The 14,838-nt window shown below is 33.6% G+C and overlaps 1 protein-coding gene across 3 annotated transcripts; it reads left to right on the plus strand.

The window, feature by feature from the left end:
• Positions 1–1,989: 1,989 nt before the first annotated feature.
• On the plus strand, positions 1,990–14,433 carry LOC117905617. Of its 3 annotated transcripts, none has more exons than XM_034818512.1 (6): positions 1,990–2,288; positions 6,192–6,322; positions 6,493–6,615; positions 6,840–6,967; positions 11,879–11,953; positions 13,883–13,969. In XM_034818512.1, exons 1-5 carry the CDS (start codon positions 2,105–2,107, stop codon positions 11,919–11,921), a joined length of 609 nt encoding a protein of 202 aa, XP_034674403.1. In that variant the 5' UTR covers positions 1,990–2,104; the 3' UTR covers positions 11,922–11,953; positions 13,883–13,969. The 3 variants fall into 3 exon arrangements, with proteins under 3 accessions (XP_034674403.1, XP_034674399.1, XP_034674391.1); XM_034818508.1 differs by having other exon boundaries at positions 11,883–11,953; XM_034818500.1 differs by lacking the exon at positions 11,879–11,953 and having other exon boundaries at positions 1,993–2,288; positions 13,883–14,433.
• The last annotated feature ends 405 nt before the right edge of the window (positions 14,434–14,838 follow it).

Raw genomic sequence — 14,838 nt, forward strand, 5'->3', positions numbered from 1 at the left:
AATGGATTGTGGGTATTTATAAATTTTTTTTGGTCAAACTAGTCGTTGGATGGTCAAATAGCAGTTGTAAATTAATTTTAGCCATTGGATCAAACTTTGGTTCAAATCTAGCATTAGATCTTCTTATAGTCGTTGGAAACATTTCCTAGCTATTTGATCAAGTCAAATTTGATTTTCCACCATTGGATCACAAATATGGCTATTAGAAGTTTTAACAAAAACACAGGAAATCTAGGTTGTTGGATCTTCAAAAATTCAAATCTAGTCATTTGATGCAAGGGAGAAGGCACAAAAAAAATGTCGATTTTTTCAATAACTTAGTGATTTATGAAAAAAATCGGCAATTTTTTTCCATTGACGCGTGCATCACCTCACACTCAATTTTTTCATCGATATATCTCCATGCAGACGATATTTTGGCAATTTTTTTCCCAACTGATTATTAGTGGCTAATTTCATTTCAACCATCGTTGATATTCGATATTTCGGCCAAAAAAACCAATTTTTCAAACACTAGTCATGCCTTCAAATAATTTATGAAAATTTAACCTTCCACTAAAGAAAAATATTCATTATCATTAATTTTATTAATAATTTTAGCAATAAATATATTTAATGTTTTATTTAATAAATAGATATTAAACTAAGAATATATTTTAGCACAAAAAATAATTAATATTTTATATAATAAATAAATATTAGATAAATATTTTTGGGTTTTTTCACTTAACTCACACAAAAATATTGTGAGAAAACAATCTTTTTTAGGGGAAAAAAAATTAAAGAATAACATTTTGCCTTTTTTTTTAATAAAAGAAAATTAGATTAAATAAATTGTTTTCTTTCATCTACCTAAATATCTTCTTACAAATACAATAAAAGGTTTTTACAAAATTATCAAACCAAATACTATCCCAAAAATATTTAAACTGTTTTTAAGTATCTCTTAGAATCCATTTGATAAAGATTTTAGAAAAAGTTTTTTAACTAAAAAGTGTTTTTGAAAAAAATTGGGTGTTTTGTAAAATTTAATGAACATTTTTAAAAATATAAAAAATCATTTGTAGTATTTTTTTTAAATAAATACTTGATATGTAATTATCTTAAAAACACTTTTAAATAAAAAATTTCCATTGAACGGTTTTAGAAAATATTTCTACTAACACTTGAATGATAAAAATTTTCAAGTGTTAAAAAAACTAAAAACGTTTCCTAGATTCACTATTACACGCGTTCTTAGTTTATTTATCTTTTTTAACACATATAATTAGAAATATGTTTTGAAAATAATTTAAATACTTTCTATTACTAAAAATTTGAAGGGAAAAATCCAAAAAAAAATAAGAAAAAGTAAAAAAAAAAATTATATTTTTAAACTCTTTAAATTAGTAATTTATGTTATTTTAAACTTATTTCATCTATGTAACTTTTTTATATGAAAATTTGAAAATTTAAAGATTGAAAAAAATAGTAAGTTTCTAACTAATTTTAATAATATTTTATTTTTATAATAAAACCAAATATAAAAAAATCATTTCTTTTAAGATTTTTTTTTTTTAATATTTTGGAATCAAGAGTGATATAAGGAAAATGTTTATATATATATATATATATATATATATATATATATATATATTTGATTTTAATATGAAAAATATAAAAAAAATAAAATATATTTAAAATTAGTTAAAAATTTATATATTTTAAAATATTTAAATTTTATGTAAACAGGTTAATATAATGGAAATAATTTGCAGTAATTTATAAAAATAATTCATTAAATTTATATTTAATTTTTATCATTTATTATTTATATAAGAGAAAAAATGAAGTAAAATAGAACATATTTTTAAGAAGTTTATAAAATAAATTAATTAATAAAAATGGGGTTTGAACTTTGACCATTAAATGAAAAATATCAGCGTCATCAAGACTGCCCGCACGCCTAGCAGCGCTTTATTTGTAAGAAAAAGTATAAAACGCAGCGTTTCACTCTTCGATACACAGCCTCCTCCTCCTCCGATCACTCCGAGAGAAGGCGAATTCCACCTGGAGAAGCCATCGGAATTCGAGTAAAATTACCATAATACCCTTTCTTGGATCCATGGATTCTCCAGAGGAGCCTTCTGAGAGGACGAGGACCAAGAGGGGATTTCACTTGTTATCCATCTCCATTTTCGCCTTCTTATTGTCATCACTTATGGTGGCGTTGGTGGCGGTTTTCGTCGGGAATTTATCAGTTTCTTCTCCGGTTTCTGTGCCCTCCCAGTGCAAGATAGTCTCCAGTAGTGAGTTCTCCGGTTTTGTCTTTGCTTTGGTATATTTTTTTTTTTTTTAGTTGCGTGGTTGCCGAGAAAATGTCATAAAAATAAAAGTTACTGAAAATTTGAACTGATTTTATTTTATTTTTAGTTTCTGGATTTGGGTATGTTTGGCTGTTGCTGTGAAAATGTCTTAGGACAAAGGGGACTGATTTTTTGAACTTGAGTTCATTTTTTAAATTATTTTTACATTATCTGATGTGGGATTTGTTTGATTACTCGGAAAATGTTGGATGACAAAAGGGACTTTTTTTTTTTAATTCGTTTTAATATTTTCTTTTTCATTTTTTGGATTTCGGGTCTGCTTGATTGCTAGGAAAAGGTTGGATAAAGAAAGGACTATATTTTTTAAAACTTAATTTTGATATTTTTCGTTTTCATTTTCTGGAATTGGGGTGTCTGTGGTTGCTGGGAATATGTCTGAAAACGAAGGAGCTAATTTTTGAATTTTTAGAAATTTCCATTTTATTTTAGCAGGATTCGTTTGGGGTTTCTTTGGCTACTGAAAGAATGTGGGAAAGCAAAAGAAAATAGTTTTTTGAATATTAAAGATGTCGTTTTCTTTTATTTGAATTCATTTGGGTTCTGTTTAACTGCGGAAATATTTTGGATAACACAACAAAGGAATTGCTTTTATACTTTTAAACTCGTAGTTTTCATTTGGAGTTCGTCTGTTTGTCTTCTGAGAAAATGTAGAAAAATATGACAGAAACTAAAATTATATATATTATTTATATATATGGAGACCTGCGACAACAAAACCATCTACGGTGCTGTGCCTAATTCAAGTATTGGGCTCAATTTGGGAGGGTTTGGGCTCTTTGGGGGAACCACATAACAATTTAACTATGGTTGAAAGTAAGTTTTGGGTTGTTTGATACCTGAGAAAATGTTGAAAACCAAAAGAAACTGAAAATGTGAACTTCTATTTTCATTTTTTGGGACCTGGAAAACAAAACTCTTTACTTTTCAATGCCTAATTCAACTATTGGGCTTAATTTGTTTGTAGTTTTCATTTTTGAAGGAACTGAAATGACATGTAAGGTTATTTCATTGATCTTGGGCTGTTTGGTTGCTAAGAAAATGATGAGTTTTGAACCTTTTTGAATGGTTTATTTCTCTCTCTCTCTCTCTCTCTCTCTCTCTCTTTTTTCTCTAATTTTCCATTCTTTGAGACTTGGAAAAACATAATCACCCACTGTACTGTGACTAGTTCCAATTATTGGTTTTAGTTTGGTAGGAGGTTTCATTTTCTAAGGGAACCAAACTAATATATAAGGTTTAGAATTTATTTGATTTTGGGCTGTTTGGTTGCTGAGAAAGAGTTCAAAAACAAACAAGAAAAACCTAATCTTTGGAACTTCTCTTTCTAGATTCTCTGTATTTTTTTATTTTAATTTTTTGGTAACAAAGCATCCTCCAATATGCTGTTTCTAATTCAACTATTAGGCTTAGTATGGGAGGAGCTTTGATTTTGGGGGAACCAGAATAATAATATAAGATGAAGTTCAAAGTTCCACTTCTTTTCTGTTCGTTTATTCAATCTCCTCAGCAATCGAATGGTTTGGATTTTTTTGTTTCGCTCGTTTGTTGGTTCATTTGGAGCATGTTGGCAGTGTTCCGGTTTTGTTATAGATGAAGTTGTTGATTAATTTTTTTGAACTTTGTTTTTATTCATGTGGTTTCTGATTTTCTGTTTCTTTTTTTCTTTTTAGCCCTATATAAGGGCCTCGATCTTGTTAACTATATTGCCAGATGGCTTCCACATCTAGATTAGGATGCTATTATATTAAATTTCTGTACCAAAGAAATTGTATTGCAGGAAGCATCTAGACTTTGCTAACTGCCAGGTCTTAATTTTACAATTCAACCCTTTTGCTTTCCTGGCTTTGTAATTTTAACTTCCAAAAATAAGGTAATAAGTTGGTTAAAAAGCTCTGAATGGACAATACAGCAACTCTACTTGCCTACTCTACCCAAATATACAATTCCCCTCTTTTCCTTGGAGCAACATATGGAAGGCGTGGGTGCAACCTAAAGTCATCTTCTTCGCTTGGGAGGTGACTTGGGGAAAAGTCTTAACATTGGATCAAGTCCAGAAAAGGGGGTGGTCTTGGCGAATAGATGCTTTCTGTGTCATGTTGAGGAAGAATCCATAAACCATCTCCTTGTCCATTGTGCAAAGACAAGAGTCTTGTGGGAGTTGCACTTTGCCCTTTTTGGGGTGTCTTGGGTGCTACCATCATCGGTTAGAGAGACTCTGTTAGGATGGCATGGTTCGTTTGTAGAAAAGAAGCGTATGAAGGTGTGGAGAGCAGGTCCATTATGCTTATTTTGGATAATTTGGAAGGCAAGAAATAGAATTGCCTTTAAGGGGGAAGAGCTTTCAATCCAAAGTCTAAAAAGTTCTTTTGTTTGTTTTCTTTGGTCGGAAGCAAAGGGGTGTATAGATGATATTCCTTTAACTCTTTTAGTTTTCTAGATTGGTTGGGCCTTAGGTGAGGGTGGGTTGGCTTAATTCATTCTTATTTTATAACTTTAGCTTATCGTGGTGTTCGACAGTGGTGGCTGTATACGTTTTGTATATCATGGGTTTCTCTTTTGGCGGCTCTTATTAATATATCTTTCTTTTTATCTATCAAAAAAAAAAAAAAACTCTTTAGATAATAAGATATAAAGAAATAAAAGTGTGATGATATGGTTGGAATAAAATCACACTTGTGTCACTATAGGAAATGCTCAATTGGAAATAATGTTTTTAGTAAGATGGAAAAAAATGATTAAAAAACTCTGAATGGACAATAAAAGGAAAACAGAAAGTAACCCTAGATTAGCCTACGAATAAGTATATGTGATCAATGGATGACATCTTCACTAGGCAATTTCTTTGAATTGCTGCTGTATTTCCTTCATGGATCATGCATTTGGCTCTTGAAAGAAATTTTCTTTGCAAGTTTTTCAAGTGGGTACGCATTTAAGATTTAGGTGTGACTAAATATGCAACATTGCAACTGTACAGAAAGGAAGATTTGTCTAATTTGCTCGATATGATTCTGTGCTAAACACCACTGCACGTGTTTTAAGGATTCTTAGGAATCCTTTGGAAACTCTTGTTTCTTACATGTTGCTACCATGATATTTGTAGAGAACTTTTTCTGATAAAACAGTATACTCAGAATTTTCATTCAATATCTGGGGTTCTCATCACTGATTCTTGTTGTACTCCAACCATATTCACCATGGCTGTTTTGGAAAAACCATGGGAAACTTTTTTCTCTTTTACATTATTGGCTATCCAATTTTGAATTCCTCATTTTTTATTGTTCTCAGGTTAGGACTGTTACTCAAATCCTTGCAAAATCATCCCTACTTGAATAGATAAGAGTTTTCAAAAGTTTTTTGGTTAAGAGGACTGGACAAAATATTCTACATAAGTTTCATGTAACACAACGCAATGTTTGGTAATCTTGACAACTAGAAGAAACACATTGTGAGTGAGTAAGCAAGTGTTAAAGAGCATGATATACATTGTGAACCTGATTTATGTTATAAGTCCAAATTGTGGTTGTTTGCCTACAAACCTTTGTATCTCTCCATGTGTAGGTATGGGGCCACATGTGAGGGAGGGTGTTAAAAAACATGATATACATTGTGAATCCAAATCTGATAGGCTTTAACTTTTAGGAAAATTGGTTGTCCAACAACAAATATAATTCAATTTATGTTGTTTTATTAATTTCTTTTATTGGAATTGTTTGTTCCTTTTAAAGAGACTAGATATTATATTCCTAGGCTTATCTAAAAATATAAGTCATAACGTAAGCTGATTTTTGACGTTTTGTTTTGGTTTTCTGCTTCCTTTTTTTTCAGGTGTGGATCTTAGGTCATCTAAAGTTTGTGAACTTGGATTGTTGAATTATAAAGCCAAGCATGTGTTTTACCCTCTTGAAAAAAGAAAATTTCGATGTCATTATGATTACTATTGGGCTTCAGTATTCAAGGTGAGATTAATTTTTTCCTGAACTATGTGATCATCTTTTAGTAATCTACTATTTAATTTCAGACAATTAGAATCAACCTATAATGATAAAACTGATCAATATATATATATATATATATATATATATATTCTTTCTTTAGCTTAATTTTTTTTTCTTATTCTCAATTTCAGGTGGAATACAAAGACTCTCTGGGTCAGACACGACTTACATTGACAGAGGCTCCAAATGAAGCCCTTCCTCTTGACTGCAGGCCCAACTTTGGTGCTGCATGGTTGACGAAAGATAAGTTCAAGGTAGATGTTGCAAAGCTTGTAGTTTTCTGCATGTTATGGCACATACTTTGAACCATCATGCTTTAAGATTTTTACCCTTTTAGAAATCAACCTCTAAATATTCAAATTTTGTTGGATTTTGGCAATACCCCTGGTTGAACTAATTTTTAATTAATTTTCATAAGTCCCTGGCATTCTTTTATTTATTCTTATAGTCCTTGGCTTGTCTTTTTTCTTTTTCCAAGGTGAATGAAACTTATGACTGCTGGTATGCATCTGGAATTTCCAAAGTGAGCATATATCAGGACAGTTTTTTTAGCTGTCAGGCAAAAGAGCCATCTACAATTGAGATGATTAAACGATATTCCATCCTGTAAGTGGCTTATGTATCATTAAAATTTTCATTTCATTTTCATTCCATCTTGTAAGTGGCTTATGTTCTTATTTATGGTTTATCCTATAGATAGATTAACAGATCTGGTTGGCTTTCTCAACATGCTAGGAAAATTATAATCAGTCGTTTTTTAAATAAGTTGTCTGCTACATTTTTATGTTATCTGGTTGGGATATAAGGACCCCAGTGATTGCATTATGGGCTATAAAATAGTGGGTCATGAATTTTATTCATACTTGTTTATGCTCTGCTCATACTGCTTTTGAAGCAATACTGGCTTTCCTTAGTTTTGGTTTCTTATATTCTGATTTTGGAAGCACAAAAAGGGGCTCTGGTAAAAAAGTCCTAATCACATGATTAGTCACTTTCTTTGAGGCAGTCACATGGTCTAATAATTTTCATGTTTTGGATTTTGCTAATAGGTTATTGTTATAATCCCTTGGCATAAAACTCATAGGAAAGAAGAGAAATAATGAATTAATTTGGGTTTACTTGCAGTTTGATCAATTTTAATTTTATTAAATTACTAGACTATTTCATGTCATTATATGAATCATGCTGTGGTGAACGCTTAGGTGGAGCTAGTCTTCATATTCCTCGTTTAGATATATATTTTGGCCTACCAAAGGGTCTATGCTTATCATTTCCCCTTCCATCCCTTGGATAACTTTGTTGTGATTATGGTGTGAAAAAGAAAGATTGATAAGATTCTTAAAACTATACCAGTTCAATTCTCAATCAAATGTCAATTTGCAATTTTGATTTTTTGAATTGAATATGGGTAAATTCTGAATTGGACAGTATTTTATTTATCCTCCTTATATTAGGTTGATTCAATGGAGTAAGTGTGGTTAATATGGTAGCCAGACGATGAGTGTAGAGAAGGAAGATAGAGCAATAATCAAATGGGAATGGGGTAGGCAGCAGAGTAGAGGGTGGTGGGAAGTGAATGGGATTAATGATGAAGGTTAATTGTAAGTATTTGAAGAAGTGGATGTGGAAGCATAGAACATGAAGTATAAGTGTAGTAAGAAATGGAACCTGACTACTATGTGAGGACTTGTATGAAAAATTCAGATTTGATTCCAATGAGAAGTGTGAATGAAAAAGGGAAGTAGTTTACAGAGTTGACCATAGGAGGTAGAGAACATCAAAGAGGGGGTTCTGCATAGTGGAGAGGAAGACATTTGATTCCAAGAAGATAGGGAGGTGTTCAGCTGTCTTTGTAGAAAGTTGTAACGTAGTCCTTTTACACTGGGGTTTGAAAAGGGTGCAATTGTGGGATGCTGAGCATTCACTGAGGGTTTGTTCTCTGGCTGTGAGGAGGTTTTGTCAGAATTTAGAGGCCTCACAAGAACTCAACTATTTGAGGTGGCCAAGAACCAAAATAGCGGGTTTATTTCTACTTTGTAACAAAAAGAAATGGCAGGTTTTACCAGAACCTACAGATTCCATGGTGGTGGTGTGGGTGTGTGGGGGGAGATTTCTTTGGTAATTCCCAAGGACTCTAAATTGTTGTGGCTGGGTGAACCAATAGTTTCTGATCACACTTGTTTCTAAGAAATCAACCTCTCTTTTCTATAGAGGATAAGGTTGGGAGTGAGAGGCGAGGATTGGTCCCAGTGGGCTTTAATATCTTATTTAGTAATGGGAAGTATATCTTTGGTCAATGTTTGAGGGCAGTTGTTCCTTTGAAGTCACATCTCTTCATGGACTGGACTGGTAAATGGGGTCTCAGAGATCAGCAGCTGAGTGTTGACCTTACCGATGGACTGTTGATTCAACTCTTTTGTTGGGTTTCAGCTATCGATACAGACTTAAACTGCTGTTTCAAGAAGGGTGCTTGAGATTAGGGTTCCGTTTCAAAATTTCTTGAGAAGGGTGATACCTTTATAGGTGGAGAAAAGTGATGATCTCTGGACAGTTTTGAAGTTGCAGGACATGGGAGCTTTGATTGCACTATGCTCAATTGAGCTAGCAAGGGACACAGTGGCCTCTGCTGATCCACTAAGCTTAGTTGTAGTAAGTCCCAAATGCAGAACTCCCAAAAAAGTCTCCTAAAGACGCCTGTCAAACAACCAAAAGGCCTAACATACCTTTGGCCACCCAAAACAGCAAATTTTTAATTCTATTATTTAGAAGGTTTAGGGAGTATTAGGGAAAGAATTAGTCCCAATATAGGCTATTTTATATGTTACAGTTTTTCCTAATGCTTTGGTTAAATTTTTGTGGTTTTCTAAAGTCTATAAATAAGACCAATCATTGTAAAATAAAAATATAGTAAATGATAATAGCATTTGCAATGTTTGCAATTTTTGATGATGAGATCCCATTGTTTTCTCTTATTGGTGAGACTTTTACAAGAGCTTAATTAGAGTTTGAAGTTTGAATTTTATTCAAAAGTGGGTGGGAAGGATTTAAGATAAACGGCTTTTAGGTGGGAAATGGGTTGAGGGTGAAGTTTTGATTGGATAGGTGGTGTGGGGAAGTTCCTTAGAGTGTGGCATTCCCTATTTTGTTCTCGATAGCCATCACTAAAGATGTTTGAGTAGTCGAAATGTGGGAGCAAAATGGGGAGGGGGGTGTTGGAAACCCATATGCTTAAGACAAATCTCTGACTTGGAATTAGACGAGGTGAAGGCCTTTTTTAAAAGACTACAAGCACAATCAATTTATATAGAGGATAAGATGGTTGGCTAAACTCAGGATGCAGTGGTTTCTCAGTTCAATCTCTTTATTCCTCCCTTTCCTTTCAAAGATTAGAGATATTCCCTAGAAGCATAATTCTTGGTTCCTAGTGAGGATGGGCTTTTTCGCATGGGGCCCTACTTGGGAGTGGATATTAATGTTAGGCCAGCTTAAAAGGAGAGGATGTTGAATCCCAAATAGATGCTATTTGTGCAAAGGAGAGGAAGAAACAATTGATCATATATCATCGGCATAAGCTTTGTATTCATTGATTCATGGATGGTAAAATTGGTTAATAAAAGAAAGTAGGAGTGATTTCCCTTTGGTGCGGTATTCATTCATAGATAAGCCTTTTGAGAGCTGGCTCACAATCTTGCTAGATTTCATATTTCTGCTTCTTTCATTTCTGGTATGAAAAGAAACAAGGGATTGACTTGAGGTTGAAACAAGGGATCTGCTTTCCTGCATTTCACAAAAGCAATTATACTATTGCATCTCGTCTTTGCTCCTTTTGGGATTGAATGCATGATGCACTCCACAGTAGGAGAGACCCGCTTGGCTTGGCATGGTTCTTTTGTTGGGAAGAAGAGGATGAAAGCCTGGAAAGTTGCTCATTTGTGTCTATTTTGAAACATCTAGAGAGGAAGAAACATGAGAGATTTTGAAAATATTGAAAAATGGGACCAAGCTATCAAGCAATACTTCATGTATATTTTTTAGGAGTGAGTTACAGTGTACATAGGTGATAGCTCTTTTCCATGTTGGACTTCTATGATTGGTTGAGCTCTAAGTGAGGTGGAGGAGTTGTTTTTTGTTTATCCCTCAGCTTTGGCTAGCCTTTGTTGCCTTTGTATATGTTGTGTATACTTTTGCGGGCCCTTTTGTTGGGTGTTTTTAATATATTTCTTTACCTGTCATATATATATATATATATATATATATATATATATATATATATTGATAGAAAACAGAAAATGTATTAAATTGAGGTTAAATAAATCCAAAAGAAGGATGAGGAATCCTGTAAAAAAACAACGAACTAACCAAAAAGTATGCTTAAAGCTTCCAAAATACTAAGTAAACTGATACAACAATAAAGTATCACAAGGGAATCAAATATATATATTATCTTCTAGGAAATATTAATAAAATTTCTTAGTGAGGCTCTAAGAGTTTATCTACCATCCTTCACATTCTTCTTACTGAATTTTACTTTCTTTGCTGCTGCTGTATTCCTAATCCATTCCTGTCGTTGCCTCAACCTAAAAGTGTGAAGCCTTAGCCTGTCATTGTCGGCAGCTATGTTAAGAGTTGTCAAACACTAGTTTTAGTGTAAGAAGTAAAGAATGGAATAATTTATATAACCATGATGGAAAGCAATAGTCTTGTGATGCATCTATTATTAATTGTATTAAAAGAAGAAGAGGATGATTGGCAATGTTCTAGTAGCTTCCACATTTGTTTTCCTTTCTAAGGGAGATTATAGAAGACGGCTATCAATGTAAATAGTTGTTTAAACATGGAAAATGCCTTAGATACTATCATTACCAGCACTTTTATCACTTGTTGATGTGGTAGGTAGTGATTGGTGGTAAAAGGATAATAAAAGAAAAATAAGAATGTTCTATTTTGTTTAATTCTTGTTTCCATTTTTTAAAACTAATCACTATCTTTTACATCATTAAGTGGTAAAAATGGTGATTGAAGTGGTGGTATGTATGGTATCCGCTTTTAAATATTATCTTTTTAAGAGCTTATTGAGAAGGTCAACCCGGAAATAAAGAAGCATCAAAAGCCTATTGGCGATCTTGTACACAACAGGCATGTCTTACTTTGGATCCTGGCTTTTTTATTGAAGAGTCCAAGTCCAACATGATGGTGGTGAAAATACTAGCACTCTTGTGCACAACAGGCATAAGAGACTTCTCTTTGTTTAGTAAATATACCTCCCTAAAGATACCTTTGTAATCTTTTGTATCTTTGTTTAACCAACTTTAATCAAGGAAAGAATATGAAAACACCTTGCATGCACATGCAAAACTTGGTTGGGCATGGAAGTTACTGTATGCAATTTCATTCTATTACAATGGGAAGGGATGATGATTGTTGCAAGTTTCCTCTCCTTTTCCTTTCTAGGTATTTATTTTACTCTAGGTTAATGCCTACTTATATTACAAGTGAGTGATGATGTCTCTTCTAAAGACAGAAAGCTACCTGTTTATTCAAGGCAAAGACCACCTCCTAATGATGCAACATTTTAAGAGATTTCTCCTTTAGGTAATGAATTTTAGATATGCCCTTATTTCTTTTATTTTTCTAGTAGTCAATTATGCCAACCTTCCATTGCTATTGGTAAAGCTGACATTTTTTGTACTTGGCACTCCATTATTATTGTGGCTACCTGTGTTTCAGAAAATAGATGGATAATCAATGAAGGATGGGGGTGTTCAGGAAATTGGTAAAGCTGACATTTTTTGTACTTAGTACTTCACTATTATCGTGGCTCTCTGTGTTTCAGAGAATAGAAGGATAATAAATGATGGATGAGGATGTTCAGAAAAATGGGACTTCTAAGTAGTGAACTCTCCTGCGAAAAAGAACAATATGGCCTTTCTTTGTTACAAAAGTAATGCATGGTTTTCTCAAAGTTCAATGTAAGTTGAAAGTTGGCCCACTGAGAGTCAAAGTGTATCACACACCATTCGAAAATGTGAAAGGTGGACCGTAGAACTAGATTTAAGTGGGTGAGGAATTACTGGAGTATGGAATTTGAGATTAAGATCCAAGGCCCTGATAGAAGTAGATTACTCCAAACAAAAAATTTAATATCGGGAATGAAGCATGCTGATCTTTGGGGGAATGGGTAAATGGGCGTAAAACAATAGTATGCCTATTGGTCCAAATCACAAGCTGGACAGGAAGCTTGAATCCTTTCAAATCAGGATTCAGGCTAGAAGTGAGGGTCAATAAGCAATTATCGGTCAATTCAACCATTCTTTCATAATTAACCACTAGGAGGCTACTTATGAAGCTGCTTTTTCTGGAAACCAGTGACTGAAGAAGGAACCTTGGGCTCAAACCCCGAGGATATGAATCCAACAAGCAATCCATATTTAGGTATTTGAGGGTAGTTAATGATGTGAAGTAAAAACGCTGTATGCTATAGCAAGACCGAGTTTAAAACCTAAAATCATCCAGCACATGATTTATGGCCAATAGTTCTGCTGAAGGAGCTGGTGTAAATTGGTTGTTGCCTGTGAATTGTATTCTGGTAACAAGTTAGTTATCTGGGACAAGCATATTTGTGTTGGATGGATGTTCCATCAAGTGGAATAAGTAGAATATAACTTAATTGGCCTTTTTTTTTTGAAGAGAGAATATTAGACATCCGGACTAAATGGACTCATTTGTTCTAGTTTTCCGGTGTGCTTGTCTAGCCGGGTATGTGCCCAGATGTCACACCAACTCAGTAATGATGTAAAATTTATTATTCTACATGGGTAAAGAATAGGGTTGACAAGAGTTAATTACCATACTGTATACAAGAGTTAATTATCTACTATTTGATTATTGTTATAGGTGGTTATTTTGTCCTAAGTTTCATCATTGGTAATATTGCTTTCATTTAAAAATGATATGGTTGCACTTTTCTGTAACTGACTTGTGCTACTTAAAGCTTTGTGCATCTCTTATTTGATCCAAGAATAGTTAAACCATTCTTAGATCACCTCTCTGTGTTGATCATATCGTAATGTATACCAAAATACATGCGTTCCTGCTGTTGGATTATTGTATTAGCCGACGATTTTGTCTTATAGCTTCCCCTTACTCTTTGAACCATTGTATTCTGTTATTCTATCAGTTCATGGATTTTTCTTAAATAGCTTCACTGATGCACATGCCTTCATTTGAAAGTAAAATGATAGCTTCACTGATGCACAATTTGCACATTGCTGCTTTTTGGGAAAGACATTTGGTTGATGAAGGATTTGGGGTCTATTTATTAGGATGATTACAAATGGGGTTTCCATTTCTTTCTTTCAATTTAAAACCAGTAGTTCATCTCCGATTCTGAAATTTGGTTCAGGATTTAGTCGTCTTATATGATTGATTGCAATGTGCATGAATACACCTTCAAAAATGCCTAACACCAAACAATAGTGTTGTGTGGCATATTTCTCTAATTATTTCTGTCCCTATTGACAGGTCCACAAGAATATTACAATCTTGGCTTGCCAGCCAGGGGAGAGGCAAGTACTGGAGGTTGGAAACAGTAGCTGGAGTCATTACTGGTTTTTCGACTTCCCTGATCTCCATCAGCTTGGTCAGAATCCTACATCAAGTGAAATCTTGGTTACCTAGAATCCTGAAGAGACAGCTTCTACTGGCTGTCAAGTCAGTCCGGTTCAGGCGAGCTTTTTTTCTTGTAACATATGTAATCTTTATGGGTTGGTTGGCTATAGAGTATGGTAAAAGGCTTGGAATCGCGAATATCTACACAGTTTATTACTACTAGGCATCAGCCATTTTGTATACTATGTCTCTGCTTTCCCCTTGTGGACTGGATTCTGAGACTCTAGGGAACTTCAGTGAGAAAATAAGTGTAACGTCCATATGACAAGAGTCTCAAATTCTTGGTGGTTGCATTTTCTAAAATGCAACCTATGTAGTTGAAATCTTACTGTATAGCCAACTAGTGAAATACAATTCTGGAATTTGATATATGAGATGGGAAGGCATTCTCAAAAATCCGGAAAGTTTGGGTGTTACTACAATACTGATTCGACAAATATTGAAAAACAGGATCAATCAGATCATGTCACGTATGCACTTCTGATCGGTTCATGGCTTCATACTTTGGTCTTGTTTGTTTGAACTTTGATTTTATAGATCTTTGCCCACATTCATTGACTCAGATGTCATCATACATCTTCAGTAGGTACCAATTCGCCATCCTAGAAAGGACGAGAATGATGGGAAAGAACCACCATTGTTTCCATTGCATTGAAGTCTCTCCCTTGACCTCCATGAATGAAGGAAGATGTATCTTCTCGTGAGTCATCTTAGAACAAATATTCATCATAATTTTTACTTCCCCTTAAGCATGAAGCCCTCTTTTGAAAGAAAAGCTAGGAAAATTGTTTGTTTGTCTATCAAGGTAG

Source organism: Vitis riparia, chromosome 2 (genome assembly GCF_004353265.1).
Source record: "Vitis riparia cultivar Riparia Gloire de Montpellier isolate 1030 chromosome 2, EGFV_Vit.rip_1.0, whole genome shotgun sequence".
NCBI lineage: Eukaryota > Viridiplantae > Streptophyta > Magnoliopsida > Vitales > Vitaceae > Vitis > Vitis riparia.

Excerpts from the sequence above, each read along its gene's own strand:
- LOC117905617 (XM_034818500.1), top strand. The coding sequence starts at position 2,105 with ATGGATTCTCCAGAGGAGCCTTCTGAGAGGACGAGGACCAAGAGGGGA. Across the intron at positions 6,323-6,492 it reads ATTGGGCTTCAGTATTCAAG|GTGGAATACAAAGACTCTCT; the intron begins GTGAGATTAATT and ends TCTCAATTTCAG. Across the intron at positions 6,968-13,882 it reads ATTAAACGATATTCCATCCT|GTCCACAAGAATATTACAAT; the intron begins GTAAGTGGCTTA and ends CCCTATTGACAG.